Source organism: Megalobrama amblycephala, linkage group LG10 (assembly GCF_018812025.1).
Source record: "Megalobrama amblycephala isolate DHTTF-2021 linkage group LG10, ASM1881202v1, whole genome shotgun sequence".
NCBI lineage: Eukaryota > Metazoa > Chordata > Actinopteri > Cypriniformes > Xenocyprididae > Megalobrama > Megalobrama amblycephala.
The window spans coordinates 19007572-19032533 of record NC_063053.1 but is presented as its reverse complement, the minus strand read 5'-3'; the positions used below and the strand labels follow the sequence as shown (position 1 = coordinate 19032533).

Below are 24962 nucleotides of genomic sequence, written 5' to 3'. Positions count from 1 at the left end.
AGAGCATTTTAAGAAAGAGAGATTTTAAGAAAACAGACAGCAGATCTTTTGTCGACTTTCTACCCAATTAGGAGCATCTCTCCTCTTGTCGCTCTCTATTTTCCCCTTTATCCTCTTTCCTCTCTTTCTGTCTTCTCTTCACCCTCTGTGCACATCTTTTCACCTCTATTGGCACGGATAAAGCAATCTAATGTAGGACTACTCCTTTGAGTTCTCTGGATTTTGCACCTTTGCAAAATCATATGGGAGGAAAGGGGAAAGAATGGGAGACTGCAAAGTGAAAGAAGAAGGAGAAACAGTAAAGAGAGAATGAGAGGAAAAGAGAGAAATGGGGGGGCGGTGGGGGCCTGGGAGTGCACGTCAGCGCTGCTGAGAAGAACCTCATTTTCCAAGACCATCTGTTACCAGTCCCTGAGCTGAAAGCTCCATTTATGTCATTCTTACCACTGCCACACAAGCAAAGCTTCCTCTCTACTACTGCATACACCACAACTCTGACTCTTTCATCAGCAACTCACTGCCATTGTAACAATCATACAGATTTATAGCCTATACATGATACAATATTTAAACAATATCACACAAGCAAGAGCTCTGTTGTTCCAAATACAGCTGTAATTTGGCCACAGGTATTCAGAGCCATGCTGATATTTAGACCTGTTAGATTCAGTTCAATAAGCTGGAAGGTAATATGGAGTAACTACATTTTACACACAATAGACAGTTGCCAATTTCTGCTTCACCAATGAAAATAATGAACTAATGAATTCAAAACAAAACCAGCACTAAATGAGCACAGTGATTATTCAATAAATCAGTTGAGTGAACGATTCAATGACTCGCTCATAAAGTCACTTGTTTCATTTTTGTTAATAAAGTTCGTTTATGAATTAATCAACAGAGTGAAAGACTTGGTCCATTCCTGAATGAATCAGTGTTATTTTAATGAATCAGTTGAATGAATGATTCACTGACTCACTCATAAGGACACTGGTCACCACCAAAGTCCCTTTAAGACAAGTCATTTCACTCGGCGGCCATCTTTGAAACGCCTCTCGGGCATCCTGGGCATCATGCCCTATCTCTTTGAATGGGGAAACATCAAATTCTCCAAAACTGTTCACCAACCTTACGATTACATTTCATATTTGAAATCTGACAACAGCTGTCTTATAAATGTTTTATCCAAACGCTCGAATCATGACAAAAAAATGCATTTTTTAGGCTGGATCAAGCTAATGTGCATGCGCAGACCTAAATGCGTGTCTCTTTTGCCATGTTTCAGAGGCGCGCGTCTGACTGTTTCTATAGAAACCGGTGCTTCTAACAGCTGCTGCAGTGACGCGATGACTTTACCAGTCGGCGATTGGCTCTTATTTAGAAGGCGGGACTTATTCCGCCATATTGTGCGTTACGCTTTCTCCCATTCAAAACAATACGAGTTTTGTTTTATTCTATAGTCTTTGTCACCACCTACTGGTGTAATGATGTAGCATGGATAAAGAGTAACTGAAATCCCCATAATACACAAAGGGCTGTGTTTCAGAATTGTAAGCAGATATGTGCTTAAAGGGTTAGTTCACCCTCATGTCGTTCCACACCCATAAGTCCTTTGTTCATCTTCAGAACACAAATTAAGATATTTATGATGAAATCCGAGAGGTATATTTTTGTCCATAGACAGCAATTTAACCGACATTTTCAAGGTCCAGAAAGGTACTAAAGACATCGTTAAAACAGACTGTAGTGGTTCAACCTTAATTTTATGAAGCGATGAGAATACTTTTTGTGTGCAAAAACGAAATAAAAAATACGACTTTATTCAACAATCTCTTCTCTTCACTGTCATTATCCTTACGCAGGTGAAACAATAAGCACAGTGAAGGCTTCCATGTTTACGTCTGAATGCCAGCTCAGTATTGGCCAAAGCTGATCACATGAGCAGCACGATGTATGATCCTTACACAGAAGCCGGCCAATAATGAGTGGCCATTCTGACGTAGAACCTGGAAGCGCTGGACGTAAACAATGTATAAAAATGACACAGAAGAGAATTTATTGTTGTTAAAGTCAGTACTTTTGTTTTGTTTGTATTCTCGTCACTTTATAACATTAAGGTTGAACTACTGCAGTCATGTCAACTTTTTTAACAATGTCTTTAGTACGTTTCTGGACCTTGAAATTGTCGGTTAAAGGTGCTCTAAGCGATCCTGGGTGGAGTATCTTCCTGTTGACGTTCGAAGTGTTGTCAAACAAAACAGAGGCTAGCTAGACCCTCCCTCCTCCTCCTCCTCCTCCTCCTCCTCCCCCTCCCCTCCGTGCTTCCTGAAACAGTCATGAACGCACATTTAAAATCATTCTTGTCGGTTATTGGCTGGAGCATGTTTATTATGTTTCGTGGTCCAGGCTGTTTTGGCCTAAAACATCACTTAGAGCACCTTTAAATTCTGTCATTTATTACTTACCCTCATACCGTTCCACACCCGCAAGACCTTCGTTAATCTTCGGAACACAAATTAAGATATTTTAGTTGAAATCCGATGGCTCCGTGAGGCCTCCATAGGGAGCAATGACACTTCCTCTCTCAAGATCCATAAAGGTACTAAAAACAAATTTAAATCAGTTCATGTGAGTACAGTGGTTCAATATTAATATTATAAAGCGACGAGAATATTTTTGGAGCGCCAAAAAAACAAAATAACGACTTATTTAGTGATGGCCGATTTCAAAACACTGCTTCATGAAGCATCGGAGCACAAATGAATCAGTGTGTCGAATCATGATTCAGATCGCGTCAAACTGCCAACGGCTGAAATCACGTGACTTCCTGATTCGACACACTGATTCACTGTGCTCCGATGCTTCCTGAAGCATTGTTTTGAAATCGGCCATCACTAAATAAGTCATTTTGTTATTTTTGGCGCTCCAAAAATATTCTCGTCGCTTTATAATATTAATATTGAACCACTGTACTCACATGAACCGATTTAAATATGTTTTTAGTACCTTTATGGATCTTGAGAGAAGAAGTGTCATTGCTCCCTATGGAGGCCTCACGGAGCCATCGGATTTCAACTAAAATATCTTAATTTGTGTTCTGAAGATTAACGAAGGTCTTACGGGTGTGGAACGGCATGAGGGTAAGTAATAAATGACAGAATTTTCATTTTTGGTTGAACTAACCCTCTAAATTGCTGTCTATAGACAAGAATATACCTCTTGGATTTCATCAAAAATATCTTAATTTGTGTTCTGAAGATGAACGAAGGTCTTACGGGTGTGGAACAATGTGAGGGTGAGTAATTAAAGACAGAATTTTCATTTTTGGGTGATCTAACCTTTTAAAGTCACCAAGAAATCAAAATTGACCATTATTATTTTTATGGAAAATTATTTCTTACTGGCGTGAGGTGCAACTCACATGATATTGCAGCAATAGCAATGGACAAAATCAACACATACAGCGCTACATGTTTACTTGTTCGCCATTTCACTCAGATATACATAAGAAGGAAGGAAAGACCACCGCTACTTCCATTTCATACCGCCAATGCATTACGCCTTTCAAAGCTGTTTTCTCAGCGTCTTTGATAATCAAACGTCACTCATAAAAGAGTACCGATTTGCCTTCAATTTGAAGCTTTTGTATGTAATCTCCATTAACTGTCACAAACTGAAAAATCAGGGCTAAAATCATGTAGTGTGTGGGTAACCTGCTAAATATCCATCAGGCATCATCAGAGAAGTATTGGCACTTCTCTGAGATCAGGTTTTTGAAAATTCACACACACAATCGCCTCTCATGTTAACGAGTAATCGATTTGCCTGTGATTTCAGGCTTTTGTCTGCTATCTCCATTTACTGTTGGCAAGCAAAAAATCAGGGCTAAAATCATGTAGTGTGTTGGCGGCATAAGTGCTTACAAACGTTTTTGAGAAACGCAAAACTTTTGGCAGTTCTTCTGAAACTCACAAACCCAGACAGACAAGTGGTTTGATACAAACAGTTAAAAGTTCCAGTGCTGTTGGATAGGATATCAGCTAATAAAATTCAATGACTAGACCTATAAATAAATAAATAAAAGCTGTAAAAAGTTGACATTTTCTGAAAATACCACAGCATGATTAATAATATCAGATCAGAATGATCAGATCTAAACTGTTTTATTGCTCTGCTCTGTTATCTCTGATATGAAGCATAAAATATTCAAAGCAACAGCTGCCAGAACTGTTACTCTGTACGTTTTTACATTATAAGTCTGAAGTGTTACAAAGAAAATATAAGAAGAGAATTGACAGTGAATAGCTGAGAAACAGAAACGAAACACTGCAGGGGGTTAAGAAATAGGCGCGGAAAATGGAAAAGGCCAAGCGTGCTGTGTTCAAAGCACTGCCTGAACACAGTAGTTTACCTGGCTGACTCTTTCCTATTGATGGGTGCTGGATTGTTTGCACTATACTGTGACTGAGTGAGACACTTCTTTAATCAATTTGTGGGGAGATCATGCTGTAACCTTTGCAGTGAGATGCAGGGGTGGTCAGGAGGTATTGAACGTAAGGGCTCCCACACACCATACATTTATTGAAAAGATGTCTGGTTAGACTAACCTGGTAAACTAACAACATACAAAAACTCTGTGTTTCCGTGAATAACCCAATATAACTGTGCATTGAAAAAAGCTGTAGATGTTTGCTTAGTTGTATGCATTACAATCAGATCATCAGGTTGTCACTTGTTATAAAATGCATTTGTACATTCTGTGTCAAAAAATATGTTGACTGAAATATCTCATCTCTTATGTCATCATAAGTCGAATAAGTGCTGTCAAATAAATGTTCCTTGAAACCATCTATTCATCAAATAACCCTGTATCACAGTTTCCACAATAATATTAAGTATAGAACAACTTTTTCAACTATTAATAATAAGAAATGTCACTTGAGCACCAAATCAGCATATTAAAAATAAGATTTCTGAAATATCATGTAATACACTGAGGATTGGAAATGCAGCTATGCCATGACAGGAATAAATTATTTTAAAATATATTATTAAAATAGAAAACTGTTTTTAACTGTAATTTCTATCAAATAAATGCAGCCTTAGAAGACTTATTTTCAAAAACATTAATAAAAACCCCAAACTTTTGAACAGTAGTTGTATGAATAGGCCTATTCTTCTCAATTAATGGTCACAAACCCTGTACAAGTAGGCCTATCATGGACTGAAACCTTGGTCTTTAAATGTTCAAATCTTGAAAAGGGTGACCTATGACCTATGTTTTTGAGTTGTGACTATTATTATGACTATTATTGTGCCCTTGAGAAGGGAATCAATAATGACTGTTGATATATTAAGAAGAAAACAAACCCCAACAAAAACCAGTGTCCTGATACCTGTTGATATGTACCTGACTGAACAGAATTTTCACAGATACAGAGAAGATGGTGAATAGAAAATGTTTCTGACTGAAAATACAGTATAAAGTCAAGGAATCCTCATGTTTTGTTCTTCACTGCACACTGAGACAGACACCAAGGACGCCTCAACTCCTTCGACCTACTTAAGTTGGTCAAAGTAAAGTGTGTCATAAGCTCAGTTTCACTGAGAGTGAGAGAGAGAGAGAGAGAGAGAGAGAGAGAGAGAGAGAGAGCAAGTTAGGCGATAAAGATTTGCTGTCAGTCATATTGCAATGGTCACATCACTACATATTCAATTCACTGATTCTTTAGATAAGGGCCAAAACATGTTTTAAAAGTTAGTTTTTTATTATTTAATAATACATTATTTTTAAACTGATATATTTGTAGACAAAGGTCTCAGCTAATGAACCAAAATGTTTTTTTTTCTAAAAATGTACATTTATTCAATTCGGAACTTAACTTGTGTCAACTCCGTCAGATGCATTAAAAAGCATGATATTTTAATTTGATCCATCCAAAAACAGTGTAAAGTCTTCATTGTGTAACAATGGTGTTCAGTAAAGGAGCTAAGTGAAAAACAAAATATCTTGGGTTAGGGTTATTATGAACAATCCAGTTCCTAAATGATCTAATCTCCTTTTTAATATTACACATATAACTAATGTTCTAGGTAAATCATGTAGTTCAGCTGATGTTTTAATATTTTGACACAATGAATTGAAAAAAAAAGAATAAGACATTTCTTTCAAAATGAACAAAAACCTTCACCTGACGGTGTTAAATACTGACGGAGTTGACAAATACTGGTGCTATTGGCTGGGGCCAAATTTACACTATATGTAAATAGAATCATGAAACAACATTAGAAGAATTCCCCATATGCAAAAAAAAAACAAAAAAAAAAACATATTAAATAACATTATATTGACTTTTTGAGAGCACTTGTCAACCGTCAGACATAAAGCTGACGTCTGACAAAATTGATTTTTTTCCACCTTAACCACGTGATGTACAGTGGAGTAATTTTTTCTTTCTCAGTTGTAGCTGCCTTAATAAACATAACAAAAATGCCAAGATGAAACTATTACACCGGGATGACAGAGTTGACATGTTAAAACTGTGACTGCAGAGACTTCAACATTGTTTGTATAAAATACAAAAAATATATATATATAAAATTTCCAGGACTATGTGTCCTACTGGAGATCCACAATGAGCAAGAAATAGTAAGTGCTCCTCAGAGTTAAAGATGATGATGATATTGCCTGATTTATTCAGAATTATAAAAAAAATCCAGACGGAGTTGACGCAAAGTGAGGACACAACTTTGATGGGCATTTTTTTTAATGAAAAATATAATTCAAGACTTACTTTTTGTATTGTTTTATATAAGACAGATCACTGCCTTTCAATTTAAATGTGTATTTTTTTAATGCATTTTTAAACACTTTGTTTGGCAATTTCACATTGTTACCTCATGCTGAGGACAGGTTAAATTACATGTATTTCCAAGTATAGAGCATGTATTTAAAATAATACAAACAAAATAATTTAAAAATAAAATCAGTGAATGTCCTGAGTATCCAGATTTCCTTTAGATGTAACTTTTTAAGTATTTTTATTTTGATGAATTTATATATTTTTAACATAAAGAGGGTTTTTTGTGTGTAGTTTTGTTCCTTATCTCAAGAATCAGTGAATTAAGTTTTCCTCAGGTTGAGCCATCGTTGAACCTCTTTAAAATTTGTAACCTCAAAGACAGTCATCATCTGCATGCATCTTTTGTCATCAAGGACCTCTGTTTCTATGCAAATCTCTTTAAAAGGTCGTAGTCAATGTGATGACGATGCTAAAATTAAACTTTTCGCTGACAATTTGCTTTGAGCGGTTAAGCAAGTGAAACACCAGCCCAGGGAATTCAGACTTCTACCGGTGCATGAGAACCACTGGTTTTCGTACAGCTTCGCACTTGGCCACGACAAACTCACTGTATAAGCGTGTGTTGAACACAAAGCAAAAAGAAACCCCGCTCTGCTACTATCACCACACACAAAGAAACATGGAAGAACATGCGATAGAGCACCAAAATGTGATGTAATTCAATGTGATATTAATGATATCTTTCTCAGACGTGACATTCATTTAGAAAAACCAAACTGGCAGACGCCAGGTTCGCAGACTTGGAGAAGCAGGAGTGTTTTGACATATTAAATGACTGCAGACAGCGGTGCGCTCCCCGCTCTGCATTCAGCCCACGTTTCCGGAACATTCTGAGCGCGCTCCTGTGGCTCTGCCTGACCCACCGCCAGCCCTCCTCAGATCACATTCAAAGTGATTGTGCTGTTCAATATTTCATTGACATCAGCCTCAAAGATTGTTGCTACAGTGACACCAGAGATAATTATTTTTTACCACAGTCTTTTTTGAGATGTTTTTACCCCCTCCTCTCCCTGGCTCCAGCCATTCCTGTGGAGAATTGTTCTGCATAAATCAGCTGGTGGAATATTGAATCAGCCTCACCACGGGGAATGTGTTTTTGTGTGTGTATGTGTGACTGATTATTACAAAGAGTCAAGGCGCAAAACCAGACAAACAGCGCCGCTAAGTGGGCAGCTCTGGAACACAAAACACAAACATTCAGTCATCGTTTAGTCACCTTCATGTCGTTGCAAATACAAACCCGTATTACTAGCTAGTTTTATTCTACGGGGCACAGAATACCACAGATATTTTGAAGAATATTTAAATCCAAAACTGTAACGGAGACCACTGACTTCTGTTTTGTTTAGAAGGAGAAAAAAAAAACATAGCCTACAGGTTTTGAACGACATGAGGGTGAGTAAATGATGACAGAGTGCATTTTTAGGGCTATTAGGTTTCTAGTGATTGACGTTACATTTTGACTGACTGAGAGGTTTTAAGTCAAATCAGGTTATGGTGTAAAGCATTATCTGCCTCGTACAGAAATCGTATTGCGCGGAAAGAGCGCCGCCATAAGCAGCATCATATAATTACTTCATATTGCCCAAGGTAAGGACATCTGCCAGGCATATAAATGCTATAATGCAATGCAAACCTCTGAGATCTTTGGGGGAAACACTATTGTTATCCACTAGCTGTGATTATTATGTGCATATTTAATAGTTTTTTACAGGCATGCTAATGAAATACTCTTCAAAAAATGTCAAACAGGTCTTGCATGCGCGCATAATATCCATGAAGAATAAATGAAGGCATTCCCAGCCCTTGATCAACAGTTTTATTGGAGGGGGGGTCAGTTTAGTCTAAATGCTAAAGAAACCTTGAAAGGAACAGCAGATCGTTTATCGTTTGATCTACATTGTCAAATAGCCTAAATGTGAGAACGGAATCCGATGGCAAAATATACAGCTGTTGATGCAGTGACTTAAAAAATGTTGATTGTATCCTCTGTGTGGATAGAGTTTAACAAGCATCAGCTTAAATGGTCAGTTTTTGCCTTTCATGGTTCTTTTTGAAAGTGTAACTATTCTTTTTGAAAATGTAGCGATTCTTTTTGGGAAAAATAGCTATTCTTTTTGGGAAAGTAGTGATTCTTTTTTTTGGAAACATAGCGATTCTTTTTTTGGAAAAAGTAGTGATTCTTTTTGAAAATGTAGCGATTCTTTTTTTTTTTTTAAGAAAGTAGCGATTCTTTTGGGAAAGTAGCGAGTCTTTTTGAAAAATTTAACGATTCTTTTTGATTATAAAAAATAAACAGCTCTCAAAATCCATGAGCTTGGATTCAAACTCAGGATTCTTGGTACTGTCCACAAAGCCATCAGAAAGTGGGAGATTGAGCCCGTTTGATAAATATTAGAACCTCTTGTGGGGGGACAGAATTCGATGGCAAACATACAGCTGTCGAAATCTGCCCCCCCCCCTCCCCTCCATATGATGAGAGATGTTGATGCAGTGACTTAAAAGATGCTGATTCTATCGTGTGTGTGGATGGAGTTTAACAAGCATCAGCTTAAATGGTCAGTTTTTGCCTTTCATGGTTCTTTTTGAAAGTGTAACTATTCTTTTTGAAAATGTAGCGATTCTTTTTGGGAAAAATAGCTATTCTTTTTGGGAAAGTAGTGATTCTTTTTTTTTGGAAACATAGCGATTCTTTTTTTGGAAAAAGTAGTGATTCTTTTTGAAAATGTAGCGATTCTTTTTTTTAAAGAAAGTAGCGATTCTTTTGGGAAAGTAGCGAGTCTTTTTGAAAAATGTAAAAATGTTCTTTTTGATTATAAAAAAATATACAGCTCTCAAAATCCATGAGCTTGGATTCAAACTCAGGATTCTTGGTACTGTCCACTAAGCCATCAGAAAATGGAAGACTGAGCCCGTTTGATAAATATTAGAACCTCTTGTGGGGGGACAGAATTCGATGGCAAACATACCCCCCCCCCTCCCCTCCATATGATGAGAGATGCTGATGCAGTGACTTAAAAGATGCTGATTCTATCGTGTGTGTGGATGGAGTTTAACCAGTAACAGTTTAAATGGTCATTTTTTGCCTTTTTGCTATTTATTATGATATTTAATATGTTGACAGGAAGCTAAATAGGTGAGAGAAAGCAGACGGGATCCGGAAAATTCCACGAACCTAGACTCAAACCTATAATTCTGTGCACGCAACTGCACCAGAGGTCAACACGCTGTCCACAAAGCCATCGGGAAATGTGAGGCTGAGCCCGTTTGATAAATATTAGAACCCCATGGGGGGGTGAGAGATATTTTTGCCATTTTTGCCATTTATTATGATATGAAATATGTTGACAGGACGCAAAATTGGAGATAGAAGGCAGACAGGATCTGGAAAAGACCATGAGGCAGGACTCAACTCAGGATTCCTTGTGCATAACAGCACCAGATGTCAGCACACTGTCCACAAGGCTATCGGGAACTGCAAGCCTCAGTCAGTTTGATAAATATTAGAACGTCGTGGTGGTGGTGGTGGGGGTTATCCTGTGTGTGGATGGAGTTTAACCAGCATCAGTTTCATCAGTTTAAATGTTAATTTTTTGCCTTTGTGCCATTTATTATAATATGAAATATGTTGACAGGAAGGAACACAAAAAGGCATAAAATCTTCAGACTTCCCCCTCCGGTTCACTGTTTTTATGAATCACAAATCACTAGGCCAACAAAGCTCTCTGCAGACAGGGGCCCTGGGTTACTGTGGTCACATGGGAACCCTGCAGACATCATTTGCACAAGACTGCCAGAGACCCCCCCCCACACACACACACACTACACACACACACACACACACACACACACACACACACACACACACACATCAGGAGACCTTGAACAGGTCAGTGCTGCTAACTAACTACACGGACACATGTTTGTGAAGACTTGCTGTCTACACAGATTTTTCTAATGAACTACATTGTATTGAAGTACATAACCCCATTCATGTCTACCATAATTCTGCCAGATCCGAGGGTCCACAGCCCAATTCTGGTTTGGGTTCTTGCAGACCAACAACAGGCTGCAGTGCAATAGTAAATCTATAGTTTGAGCTGACAATTGCTCTGCACTGAAATCCTTGTAAGTTCAGATTGACTTTGTTAAAACTGGTTTACTCAGTTTGTAGTATTCAAACATTTAATATTTAATTATACTATTGCATTATATTTAGTGCGCAGTGATCACTTGATGTCTAAGACCAGGATAGTACATTTTAAGTACCACAAAAGCAAGGTCTCGAGACACTTTTTTCTTTAAAAAAAAAAAAAAAAAAAAAGCAGCACCACTAACAGTGCAAAAAAAGTGCAGTGTAGACAGCGTCATTGCTTATAACAGGAATTTTGTCGAGAGTCCAGAACTTGCGCTGTGTGATTGACAGCTTCAGCGATTATTAAGGGAGTGTTCTTTGATTGCTTTTTATATATAATTTAATCACAATTTAAATAAATAATTTTCATGCTACTAAGGCCACATACACACTAAGTTTCAGGAGTGACAACCACATTTAAATATGGGAAAAGCTTGTTGTTTAAGCTCGGCTCATAAAGCGATCGAGTTTACGGAGTTATTAAAGTGAGCAGATGTGGGCCTTGTTCGCTGTTTTTCTAGAAAGATCTGGAAGCGCTCCTGCTGCTTTCCCTGTGATTTCTTCACCACACATGCAGAAGAGAAACATCTCATCATTAACAACTAGTTGTTCAGTTCTGTACACACTGTGTAGAATGTTTGTAAATGCGGTTGTCACTACCTGTATTTTTCGGGAGTTAATTTGGTTGTAGAATGCGGTTGTGACTCCCTTATTTTACTGAACTCTATGTGTACAGAATGCGATTAAGCACTAAAAGGTGAACTGGCAACCGAATTTAGCTGCAGTCTGTATGTGGCCTAAGAGAAACAATGTGAAGTTGACCATTTAGTTACCGGCTTGATTTACTGATGCATAAACAGCAATAAACATCAAACTACATCAAAATGTGACAAAATCCAAAATGAGTTCTGAAACTTACAGGATGTTTTTATAGTACCATGACCTCTTACATGCAAACAGATCAAGGAAAATTTTATTTCTCAGTTCATGACCCCTTTAAAGCCATAGTTGAGCTGATGAATGTAACTACCAGAACATAAATAAACCTGAGCATTATTCTGAGCTTAACTATACTGCACTGAATAACAGTAATCCCCCAAAACTACCCACACCTCCCAGTGACTTGTGCTTCATGCTTTGTTTTCAGCTGATGTAAAGAAGACCCTATCCAGGAATAAGTTACCCATGCAAAGCTTTGGGACCTGACTCCTGGCAACATACCTGGCCATGTACTAAAAGACTGTACTGAAGATGACAGATGTCTTAACAGACAACACCTCGCTGAGCCAGGCAGTTGTCCCCACTTCTCAAGTCCATCATCATACCTGTACCAAAGTTGTCATCTGTGTCCTGTCTGAATGACTACCATCCCATAGCACTGACCCCAATCAACCACATCACGTCTAGTCTCCCTAACACACTGGACCTGCTCCAGTTTGCATACCATCTGAACTGCTTTACGGACGATGCAATATCCTTCACCATCCACCAAGCTCTGGAGCAGAAAAACTCGTTAGAAAACTTAGAATGCTGTTTTTCGACAAAGGAGGTTGTGATGGGCTGACCATCGACAACTCAACTGTGGAGTCAGCAGTACTAAATTCCTGGGGGTGCATATCATATACCTTTTCCACCAACATGAACCGGGTGTTAGCTCATAGCTAGTGCTATGGCCGGTTCGGAGTTGGTTCGACTGGCGAGCCTTCTAAGAACTGGTTTGCCTTTCCACAGGATAGAGAGCCACCGAAGAGCCAGGTCTTACGCCACTGTATACGTCTTATCTTTCTCAGCAACGCTAGAGCCAAACACACCATCAACAATGGCGGACGTTGCATTACTATTGATGCTCATGGCTTTGGAACCCACATCGGCATCCAAACACGGCAAATCCAGTTCGTGCAGCTCACTGTAATTTGTACAGGTGGAGATTGCGGTCACAAGTTTCTGTTTGCCTTGTTGGTCACGGTGACCCTACCACAAGCGGTTCTTACTTCTAGACCAGTGGTTCTCAAACCTGTCCTGGGGACCCCCCACCACTGCACATTTTGCATGTCTCCCTCATCTAACACACCCAATTCAACTCTTGCAGTCTCTACTAATTAGCTGATGACTTGAATTAGGTGTGTTAGGTGAGGGTGGCAAGCAAAATATGCAGTGGTGGGGGGTCCCCAGGACAGGTTTGAGAACCACTGTTCTAGACCAGCAATGTTTCGGTGCTACTTGCGAACCACTTTTCCTGGTTCAGAGCTGGTGTTTTGGGTGTCGAAAGACAAAGAACTGATCTAAAACTAGGCTCTGGACCAGCATGTAAACTGCCTTGGTATGTCTAAAGTTTTAAGTATGTGTATAGTAAGATTACTCGCTATAAAGTTTATATATGTACATGATTTATATAAGTTTTATATGTATCATTTCTTTGTTTTGTGTTTATTCATCTTTGTCTCCACATACAGCGAATGACAAAGCTCACTTGAACTTCAATGAGAGCTAAAGCTACAAGTATCAGTCTTTTTAGTCCAAAATAGAACAATCAAGAGTGAAATTGAACTGACGATATCAAGCGATACCACAGAATTGTTGTGCTGGCTTGACTTTGCATAATTTGGCTGCTATAAATGTGTAACAAAATCCCTCCAGGCTTAGATATATTTAACATCTGTATTAATCATTGAAGACCTATGCTATTTAACATTCAAGCCAAAACACAGAAAGCCTGCATTTCTGATTAAGCACTCAAAGACATCAGGATTCACTTTTTTTAAAGAATTTATTTGTGTACAATGTACAAGAACATTTTCAGGCCGATGGTCTTCCCTGAAGATCTTACTGTAATAGGAAAAAAAAGACATTACAGTGAGATTTATATAAAACAGTCTTAAACTACATAAAACTATTACACACAAACTACCCATACAAAATCCCTAAATATGTTTATCAACGACAAATGCTCACTTCAAGGGTGAGTGTAACTGAGGGACAGGTTGTTTCTGAGAACTCCAGGGGATACTGTCACACTTGCAGACATGCAGTCAAGTGGCTAGTTTAACTCAAATGAGTGAATGCTAACCACACAGCATGCTACAAATTAGTAGTGACTTAGTCAAATAAGTTGACTGGAACAATTTCAAGTACATAAAATAAAATAGATATTTTTGTCCATGTTAGAAACAGGATCCTTTAAATATCTGCAAGTGGGGTGAGGCATTAGGATTGAACATGCAAAGCACTTCAAGTAACTGGTAAAAGTGGATCACATCAGCACACCATGCCGATTTCCACTCTACCTTCTCCTGAAACCTCAAGTCTTTCACTTCTGTAAACATCCGAGGGAAGCAAGAGAGGGCAAAAGATCGGACAGAAATGAGAACTTTCAACTAACTCTAGCAATGTCTAGAAATGCTCTCTGAAATTTTAATGCTGGTTATGTGAATTACACCCCAGAAAACAGACTGTCGTATGAATTTGCAAATCGTTTTCAGAGAGCACTTGCAATATAGTTTTTTCTACAGATTACTACATAGTAGCACTTCACTATTAGTGGGAACACTACTTTCACTACTCAGGGGGGATTAAATATAGCTGCTAAGAATCATTTTCAACCACATACTGGTCAATAGTATTAGCCATCAACTAAATGTTTGGAGTCAACTTTTCAGATCACTCCAGACTCTCCTTCCACAGCAGTTAGTCTACTTGTGAAAGTTATTTACCTTCTACAGTCCAGATGTACATTTGATAAAGGAGGAAAGATGACAAGTTACATATTATAACCAAGACAGTGACGACAAAAACATCCATGACGGGCAACAGAAACAAAAGTGCTCTGAATCCTAAACAGGAACTGATAAAACAAAACTGAATCTTACCTTCTTGCCAGCAGCACCAACAGAGGCTTTCTTGATGCCTCTAACTTTCTTCATTCTGTTCTTGCGTTCCTTGCGCTGTTTTCTGGATGTCTTTTTCTTCTCATAAAGGCCATGCTAAAGAGAAGAGACAGAACTTTATAAACCATGCCTTATGATTTTCATGTTAACCAAGTAAAGCAGCAAGTGTCACTACAGCACTAACTACAAGTTCAACTCAATCCACTTGAAGCAAGCAAGCATCTAGGACTGCATGATTTGAGAAAAAAAAATCTTTGTGATTGCAATTTAAAACAGTTTTTAAAAGGTTTGATGTGCTTAATTGCAGAGCTGAACAATTTTGCCAAACATTTTGTGATTATACATCAACAACTTAAATTAGAATAAAAGAAATATTACTTTTGTAAGTACTCATGAAGACAAGAGTGCTTAAGAAATAGAGTGTCAAAGTGTCAAAATTGTAATATTTATGGCTGTCTTAGATTCTTCAATTTCTTATTATTTTGGCAAAACATGCAAAAAGAGCTGTTGAAAACAGCTGGGTTATAAGCACTTATTACAAGTTTGGGAAGCTGCCTGGCATATGTTGTATTCCCAAATTATAGTCTAAGTAGATGCAGCACGTATATTTAATTAAATTGCAGCCTTTACGATTTAATAGTCACAGTAAGACTTTGGTTTTATTTCAATTAATCATGCAGCCCTACAAGCATCAGTCAGTGGCGTACCCTTTGCAGCCTGTATTTGGGCTCGTTTTTCTTGGCGTAGTCCAACGAGTCGTAGATCATGCCAAACCCTGTTGTTTTGCCACCACCAAACTGAGTTTTGAAGCCGAAGACGAACACCACATCTGGGGTGGTTTTGTACATTTTTGCAAGCTTTTCCCTGATCTCGGTCTTGGGGACTGTTGCTTTGCCTGGATGCAGGACATCGACAACCTGAAACAATAAAGAACATATGAACAATCAATCACATGTTAAAAATCCAAACTACAGTAAGCCAACATACTGTACAAAATTTGCCACTCACTTACCATTTGCTTCCTCTGAAGCAGCCGGTTTGTCATAAACTTTCTGGTCCTGACAGTGACTGTGTCGTTCTGCAAAGAGAGACATTTGTAAGAACTCCGATTAACATTCAATCTTTAGATATTTTTATTTGAAATATTGAGGTGCAGTTGAAATTGAGCTGGCTTGAAGGTAAACTTCAAGAAAAGCATTTCTCAAAGAGCAGAATTCATACTTCATGACAGCCACATTTCTTGCTCAACAGAGTAAGATTGTTTAATTTAACTAAACAGTTACTTGAATTATGTGCGGTTTTAAAACTCAATAGTACTTATTATTCAAAATCAAATGTGAGAAACTTGTATAGATGTAGACTTGTAACGCTGTGCAATACAAGACACTTGCAATTTATGAACATGAAACCATGGTTAGCGCTTTAGCTACATTAGCTTGATGGGCTCAATACTAAATACTGGGTCCAAACTTTGATATCTCTCTTATATTATGTTTACGGATACACATATATGACTACAATGTAGCATTGTAATGCTCCTAGCCACTGTGTAACAGTAACACGATGGTAAGAACTGAGACACCATCATCTTACGGTCAAATATACTTCTGTACACATAATATCGTCTAAATGAAACTGTAAATGTGTCATTATATATCCATAGGGTGCTTTACGCTCACAGTTACATTATAATATAGTCGGATGGTGAAGATTTAGTCGGATTTTTTATAATCATTTGTCCACAGTCGACTCACCATCTTGGCGTCGGCTCGCTCAGGGACGAGGAAAAGGAAGAAGGACCCGTGGGTGTCCGAGATTATGCCTGAGCGTTGGTATAGTATATTGAGGTGCTGCCTGACTGAAAAGCGATGCCACATAAAATTTGTATTTAAAAATTGTTTAAATAATTTTTATTTTAAAGATAAGACTTAAAGTGATATGTGAAAGTGTGAAAAAGTATTGTGTGGAAGATAATAACCACCTGACCAATAAATTAATAGTTATTGTTTGTAAGTCACGACTGCTTTATAAATGAAAATGTTCTAATTATCTGAACTAACTTGTCACATAACAAACTGTCAAGTGAGATGTTAATATTTCAAAAAGTTTTATTAAACGAGTAGTAATCTAATCTATTGATGTTATGAATTCCGATTTTCTACAGCTAGGTGCCAGTCGAGCACCATTAAATAATCTCGGACCTCCAGATAAAAGAATCTTTTATCTGGAGTTGAAAACTTGGGAGTTGAAACTGATTTATTCTAACAGATTGTCCTGATCTGTGTGTGTGTATGTGTGTATATATATATATATATATATATATATATATATATATATATATATATATATATATATATATATATATATATATATATATATATATATATATATATATATATATAAAATCTTTCACTATAAGTTACTCAATTTGACAATGACTGAAAACCACTCAGACACAACAAGGATATCAGTGCAGTGTATCTGAGAATATAATTTATTTATAAATATATATATATCCTTGCCATATGCAGAAATCTTATGGGTGGACTTGCAGACACCACATTTTATTGCACAGCAAAGACATAACATTTCCAAATGTTTTTCTTTAATGGTCTGTGTTGTTGTGTTGGAAACTTGTACCTTTCAAAAGGTGGGCTCAGATTTTTTTTTTTTTTTTTTACAGAAATTAATACTTTTATTTAACAAGGACACATTAATTTGATCAAAAGTAACAGTAAAGACATTTATATTGTTACAAAATATTTTGTTTTTTAAACAAATGCTGTTCTTTTGATCTTTGTATCAAAGAATTCATAAAACACATATTACAGTTTCAACAAAAATATTAAGCTGCAGAATCGTTTTCAACATTGCAACACTAAAAAAAATGTTTCATGATTTATCATAAAAAAATTTCTTTTGTCAAATCAACTTAATGTTAATTAACGTAGTTCAGATTACATAATATTTTGAGTTTCTGTTGAATAAACCAATCACCTTAATTGTATTAACTTACTTTTTAAAGTTAAACCAACAATTCTTTTTTTTTACAGTGTAATAATTCATGATATGTATTAATAATAATGTATTCTTCAGATTATTTGGTGATTATTAAGAATCATATAGAATGATTTCTGAAGGATCATGTGACACTGAAGACTGGAGTAATGATGCTGAAAATTCAGCTTTGCCATCACAGGAATGAATTTATATTTCAAAATAATATTAAAATAGAAAACAGTTATTTTAAATTGTAATATTTCACCATATTCCAGTTTTGCTGTGTTTTCTGCAGTCCTGGAGAGCGTAAGATAATAATGTCTTACTTTACTCAAACTTTATATTGTTAGATATCAGTCTCTAATACATCTTGAACGCATTCTATGGCTCTCAACAGAAATTCTCTCCCCAGAAATGTCAAAGATGTTCGCATGTTTGATCTTTCAGATTGCACCTGATCAACTATATGTATTCTGGGCATGACAGAGATGTCTTCTTCCTGTCTGGCAGACTTATAAAAAGTTACTTTTGATTTGTCCTTCACATCTACACGGTGACTGGACCTCCTAATGCAAAAGGAAAGAGTTGACATGCAGTTCTTCTGGAAGTTCTCATTCATGAAAGCATAGACAATAGGATTGTTGAAAGAATTTGAAAAACCTATGGCCTGTGCAACAGCGATAATCATATTGATTGTGATGTCATCATACTTCTTGTCCAGGTAACCTGGAAACAAGAAAGTGAAGCTGAAATTTGAAAGAACACACACTTTGAAACTGTAATGTGCAACAATATTTTACTAGACACTTTGAGGATCTTACTGTACTCAAACAGCATGTGAACTGTATGAAAAGGTGCCCAGCAGACAGTAAACAGCACAACAATGGTGACCATCATCTTGATGGCTCTTCGCTTCTTTCTGTTGCATTAAGAGAGAGGATTGCATAATGAGTGTCTGATCATTAGCAGTACTTAAATATTTAGTCCATTATATATTAAAAGAAAACATTTTAAAACAAGAAATAGTCATTTAGATCAGAGGCAGACATATACAGCATGTGCTGAGAAAGGTTAAAAAAATACCTGGATATTTTGCTAACTTCTCTTTGGTTCATGGCATTGAGAACTGAGGAGTCCCCAACTTGTTTGCGAATCCAGAGCTCAATACCAATTCTGGTGTAGAGTATCAGCATGGCTGCAAGTGGCAGGAGGAAGAGGAACACTAGAATGAAGGTGGCATACTGCTTCCTGTGGGCGCTCGAGCTCCAGCGCTCCTGACAGCATACATGATGGAGATCATACAGAAAGTCATATTTCACCTGTACAGGGAATTTGAAATCACAAAGTAGAATATGAAAATCATTATAAATGTAATGCAGCATATGAAATGGACCAATGTTATTATGCGAATAGTCTACAGTATACACTGGTGGCCAAAAGATGGAATAATTAAGATGTTTTAATGTTTCTGAAAGAAGTTTCTTATAATCACTGAGGCTGAATTTATTTGATTGTATTTTCAGCATCATTACTCCAGTCTTCAGTGTCACATGATCCTTCAGAAATCATTCTAATATGCTGATTTAGCGCTCAATTATTATCTATTATTATTGGTTAGGGGTGTGACGAGATTTCTCGTCGAGGCGAAAAGTAGTCTCGTGATATTGCCATGACAGAGTGTTAGGATGATTAGGAAAGAATATGCCACCACTACGTTTACATTACGCCTCCACAGTCCTTTTGCTTTGTATTTAAATAAAAAACATTTAATTCAGTTGGATAACGGTCGCCGCCGATCCATATTTACAGAGTTACGCGCGATCGCTGAAAGTGAAAGTAAACGCGCGCGCGCATTCAAACGTGATTTCAATATCCCGCATTTTGAAAGCGGCTCCCTGATGAATGCAAATATCTCCCAATATGTAAGCTATTTTAGGCTGGGCAGTGTAGTTGTAACCATCTCTTAGCTCTGTATCAAAGAAAAATTTGGTCTTACTTGCACTTTGAATATTGAGAGAGTGTGATTATGGTTGCGCTTATTGTAAAGTGTTACCATAAAAATGAATAACAGTTTTCTCTTAATCTTATTAAGCACAAACAATAAGGTTTCATTTGTTAACATTAGTTAATGCACTGTGAACTATCATGAACTAACAATGAATGACTATTTTTTATTAACTAACATAAACAAAGATTAATAAATACTGTAGCAAATATATTGCTCATTGTTATTTGATGATGGTTAATACATTAATGTTAATAAATGAGACCTTATTGTAAAGTGTTACCATTTTTATTCATACCGTTTTTATTTCTATGATCAGTTTGTGGAAAGGAGTTCAGTTAGGAGGTCAAAAGTTGTAGAAGCTCATAAATCATGTACAGTAAGGTCTGAAGAGACTGAAATCATACAGAAGAGAAGTCAGTCAGTTGAGTTTGTGGCAAAACCTTTTACAGTACTTGAGTATTGTTGTCTTTTACTGCATATGATAATTCATACTCAGAAAGTTGAACTGAAATGACATTCATTACAAGATGATTAGTTAAAACATATTTTTTCTAGTCATGTATTTCGCCATTGAGGATTTCTTAAAAATAGTATGTAAAAATCTTGTCTCGTCTCGTGAACTCAATCTCGAGTCTCGTCTCGTCTCATGAGATACCTGTCTTGTCACACCCCTATTATTGGTGCCCAATTATTAGTAGTGGTTCTTATTATTACCATTGTTAAAAACAGTTTTTCTGCTTAATATTTTGTGGAAACTGTGATACATTTTGTTTAGGATTCTTTAATAACTAGAAATTTGAAAAACATTATAAATGTCTTTACTGTCACTTGAATAAATTTAATGAGTCCTTGTTAATGTCACAGACACGCCAGGCTCTTCACTCACCCAATCACAATGCACTCACTCTCCTGAGTATTAACAAGCAACACCTGACACTCATCACCACAGCAGCATAAAAGACACTCCAGCGCACACAGTCACTGTCCAGTCTCGTTAATGCATACCTACCTGTTATGCTTACCTCAAGGACTCTTCTAACGCCTGCTTACCTGTCTCCAGCGTTCTCCGTGGTTCCTAGTGTCTCCGTGTCCTGTCTGCTCCATGTCCGCCTGCATCAATGTTCCCTGGGAAAGATAAGAAACAACATCAGATCCAGTCACAGCTACAGTCACGAACTTATCCTGCCTTTACTCACCTGCATTCTGCCTATCATCCTCTGGTTGTTTAATAAACAAGATCTTATCCTTACCTGTGTCTCCGTCCCCTTCTGTATGTAACAGTTAAAAGTATTAATTTCATTTTTCAAAAAAATTACTTACCCCAAGTATGGTTTTCACAAAAATATTAAGATTACAGCAACAGTTTTCCACATTCTTGAGCACCAAATCGGCGTATTAGAATGATTTCTGAAGGATCATGTGACACTGAAGACTGGAGTAATGATGCTGAAAATTCAGCTTTGACATCAAAGGAATAAATTACACTTTAAAATGTATTAAAATATAAAAATATTATTTTAAAATATAATATTTCACAATATTACTGCTTTTACTGTACTGTTTTACTGCATGAAATAAATTCAGCCTTGGTGATCATAAGAAACGTCTTTCAAAAACATTAAAACTTCTTCATTATTCCAAACTTTTGACCACCACTGGAATAATGGCTACTGAAAATTCAGCTTTGCCATAACTGGAATAAATTATGTTTTAAAATGTATACAAATAGAAAATGGTTATTTTAAAGGTCCCGTTCTTCGTGATCCCATGTTTCAAACTTTAGTTAGTGTGTAATATTGTTGTTAGAGTATAAATAAAATCTGTAAAATTTTAAAGCTCAAAGTTCAATGCCAAGCGAGATATTTTATTTAACAGAAGTCGCCTACATCGAACGGCCAGTTTGGACTACATCCCTCTACTTCCTTCTTTAATGACGTCACTAACAGTTCTTTGACTAACCTCCGCCCACAGGAATACACAAGAGTTGCGTTTGTAGAGTGTGTTTGTCGCCATGTCGTCGAAACGCTGTTATTTTCATCCCGCAGTCCAATCACCGGGTCTGATTCCGGCTCAAATTGATAGGGTAAAATTAAAGACATGTTTACAATAACACTGAGCGCATGCATCTCCACGTTATGGTAAGAGGCGTGACCTTTCCGGGCAAGGTTCGCTAAGCTGCTGTCGAATCACAACACAGGAACCGCTGGCACAATCAGAACTCGTTACGTATTTCTGAAGGAGGGACTTCATAGAACAAGGAAGTCATCAGCCCGTTTTTATGACAGTGGAAACAGCGGTATACAGATAAGTAAATTATGTGAAAAATACTGTTTTTTTTTACACGCGAAACATGAACACATGTTATATTGCACATTATAAACACAATCAAAGCTTAAAAAAACCATGAAAAACGGGACCTTTAAATTGCAATAATATTTCACAATATTAGTGTTTTTTTTTTTTTTAAATGAAGCCTTAGTGAGCATAAGAACCTTGTTTCAAAAACATTTAAAAAAAAATGTTAATTATTCCAAACTTTTGACAATATTTTTCCTTGGACTAGAAGGCACCTGACAGCTTTCAACAAGCTAAACCCTGGGTAAATCCTCAAGTTTATAATGATAATATACCCACAGAAATCACTGTACAACTCTGCAGTGACTGAGTGCTAACTAATGTTTGCACAAGTTGGCTAGGATGTTTTGAATTAAAAAAGGTTCAAATGGAACCCCCCCCCCAACCCCTCCAAAAAAAACAAAACATCTGAGCACTACCTCTAATTGTTGAACAAAGAGCATTGGGGATCCAATCACCATGGCTGCAATCCAGACAACCACTAACAGAGAATGAAACAAAAACAAATTAGCTAAACCTGAAAATGGAAAACTCAACAACAACAAAAAATAAATAAAGAAAAACCTCAGGGATATGGGTTCTCAGAAACTACATACCCAGCATTCGGTATGCTCTTTGTGGGGTGCACTGTCTTTTGATTTTCAGAGGGTGTACAATCCCCTGGTACCTCTCTGCAGCGATGCAGGTCATAGTGAGAATGCCAGTCACAATGGCCGTGGTCTGAACAAAGGGGACTGTTTTGCACACCAACACACCTACAAAAATGTAAATGTTTAAAGAGTTAAGTTTCTGAGACAGTATTTTATTTAGTCAAATATTTAATTACAACCCAAACAAATTAGTAATGAGGTGAAAGAAAAGCACTTATCAGAAGCTACATTCACTCATATTTCTTCACATCTACAAGTTATTCAAAAATGCATGGAGAACTATTCATGAAATCTGTAAAACATCATCATCAACAACAACAAACAAACAAAAAATAAATGTGGTTAACATAACAGTGGTTATAAAAATAATAATGGCTGACATGTTAGAGTCATTAAATCAACATTTGTAGAAAATTTTATTTTTTAAAATGAAACAATATGAAATCAAAGATTCCTTTTGAAGAACTTGGCATCTGTGTTTTAAATGTTAAGAAACTAGAAAATATTTATCATTTTTGTCATTTAAGACTAATTTAATTCTTATAATCTGCAAAAGTACAGTAGCCTAATTCACTAGAATGTAACAAACAAAACATGCAAAACAACATAGGGCAAATTCACAGAACATGTACATCCTTACAAACTTTATTTTATAATAAAAATGATTTAGAAATGACACTCACCCCCGAACCACTCAGAGGAGATGTTCTGTAGCAGAGTAAATGGAATGCAGAAGAAAGATATCAGAAGGTCGCTGATGGCTAGAGAGCAGATGAAAATATTTGTGGCAGTCTGGATCCCGCGCTTTCTCAAGACAATATAGACAACCAGACTATTGCCAATGAGAGCCAGGAGAAAAATCACCGTGTACACAATAACAAACGTAGTTTTGGCGCTGACTGGTAACTCAGGGATGTAAACCAACGGCTGAATCTGGTACGTCTCAATGAACTCCCGACGAGTAAGATTGTAAAATTGCAATAGTTGCTCCAACACTTCTGGAGTAATCTTCATATCCCCCATGTAGCCTGCTTGTCTTTAAAATGTTCAGAACGAAATCAAAGTTTTACAAAGAGCAGACTGTGAGTCAGTGATGCTCTGCTTTGTTTCCCAGTATTTCACTACATAAGCAACAGCCCGAGTCCCTTGATGCGGATTATTTTATGCGACATATCGGCTCTATCGCAAAACCTATAGTGAGTTGCCTTCGCAGTTCGCAGCATTTCTGAGCGTCATAGCCTGGAAACGCGCCTATACGCACAAACATGCTGTATAGCAGCTCACTATAAGTGTGGAGAGTGAGACAGTCAGTCATGCTCAGTGGAATCCGAAGGACACCACATTTTTACTTGTTTTGACGTGTTTCACCTTTGCAGAAGGCATATTTATTATTATTAGATGTATTAAGGGTACATTTACACACAACGATGTGCTAAAAAGTTACTAAAAAAGTTTTCTTTTCTTTGTACAGATAACAACGATATCAAAACCATCCTGTTCACACGGATCCGCGAAAATGACTTAAAACGCTGTATTACGCATGCCAGACAAGTAGTTGGCGATGTCACTTTGTAAAGAAAGATAGGTTTACGCGTCTGCGCATACGCATATACAGAGCATCGCGCCAAACGTGCATGCCTATCCACCATTTTTATAGTTTACTGCAGTTTGATATTATTAAAGGTTCTAAAGAGGATGTTTTGTTTTATACATTTTTGCAATATTACTTGAAACTGTCTTTACTAACTAATAAAAGACTATTTATTAGGTACACTGAAAGGAATAATATTAATATACATAATCTGTGCACGAGGTAGGGCCTTAAAAACATCAGCCAATCGTTTACGCGATCATCGCGTAAACGATTGGCCCTCTGGCTTGTCAATCACTGCCGTGACGTTCCTTGTGAGAGACGTGCGCGGATTGGCCCTCTGGCTTGTCAATCACTGCCGTGACGTTCCTTGTGAGAGACGAGTGCGTCTGCGCGCTCCAGTAACTTTCCACACTCCACAGACGCCGCATGCAATGTTTTTGTACGGAGACAGGAGTAACAACTGCAGATTATGA

General features: G+C 37.1%; 2 protein-coding genes and 1 long non-coding RNA gene across 4 annotated transcripts; 1 reads left to right on the top strand and 2 right to left on the bottom strand.

Annotated features, from left to right (window-relative positions):
• Window positions 1-7526: 7526 nt before the first annotated feature.
• Window positions 7527-13626, top strand: LOC125277023. Its single transcript, XR_007186795.1, has 3 exons — window positions 7527-8453; window positions 9988-10114; window positions 10215-13626. It is a non-coding gene; the product is annotated as an uncharacterized LOC125277023 (long non-coding RNA).
• A 120-nt stretch (window positions 13627-13746) lies between these two features.
• On the bottom strand, window positions 13747-16774 carry rps24 (ribosomal protein S24). 2 transcript variants are annotated; one of them, XM_048205201.1, is made up of 6 exons: window positions 16637-16774; window positions 15895-15960; window positions 15590-15799; window positions 14865-14978; window positions 14283-14311; window positions 13747-13824 (listed from the first exon to the last, which is right to left on the bottom strand). In XM_048205201.1, exons 1-5 carry the CDS (start codon window positions 16757-16759, stop codon window positions 14306-14308), a joined length of 519 nt encoding a protein of 172 aa, XP_048061158.1. In that variant the 5' UTR covers window positions 16760-16774; the 3' UTR covers window positions 13747-13824; window positions 14283-14305. The 2 variants fall into 2 exon arrangements, with proteins under 2 accessions (XP_048061158.1, XP_048061159.1); XM_048205202.1 differs by lacking the exon at window positions 14283-14311.
• A 586-nt stretch (window positions 16775-17360) lies between these two features.
• Window positions 17361-24633, bottom strand: qrfpra (pyroglutamylated RFamide peptide receptor a). The gene is given in 7 exon segments (XM_048205199.1): window positions 17361-18291; window positions 18294-18608; window positions 18704-18801; window positions 18966-19201; window positions 22665-22726; window positions 22842-23000; window positions 23579-24633. Coding segments are annotated over 7 exon segments (1266 nt in total). The 5' UTR covers window positions 23919-24633; the 3' UTR covers window positions 17361-18235.
• Between the last annotated feature and the right edge of the window lie 329 nt (window positions 24634-24962).

Excerpts from the sequence above, each read along its gene's own strand:
- rps24 (XM_048205201.1), bottom strand. The coding sequence starts at position 16,759 with ATGTGGCATCGCTTTTCAGTCAGGCAGCACCTCAATATACTATACCAA. Across the intron at positions 15,961-16,636 it reads AGCGAGCCGACGCCAAGATG|AACGACACAGTCACTGTCAG; the intron begins GTGAGTCGACTG and ends CTCTCTTTGCAG. Across the intron at positions 15,800-15,894 it reads TGCTTCAGAGGAAGCAAATG|GTTGTCGATGTCCTGCATCC; the intron begins GTAAGTGAGTGG and ends TTATTGTTTCAG.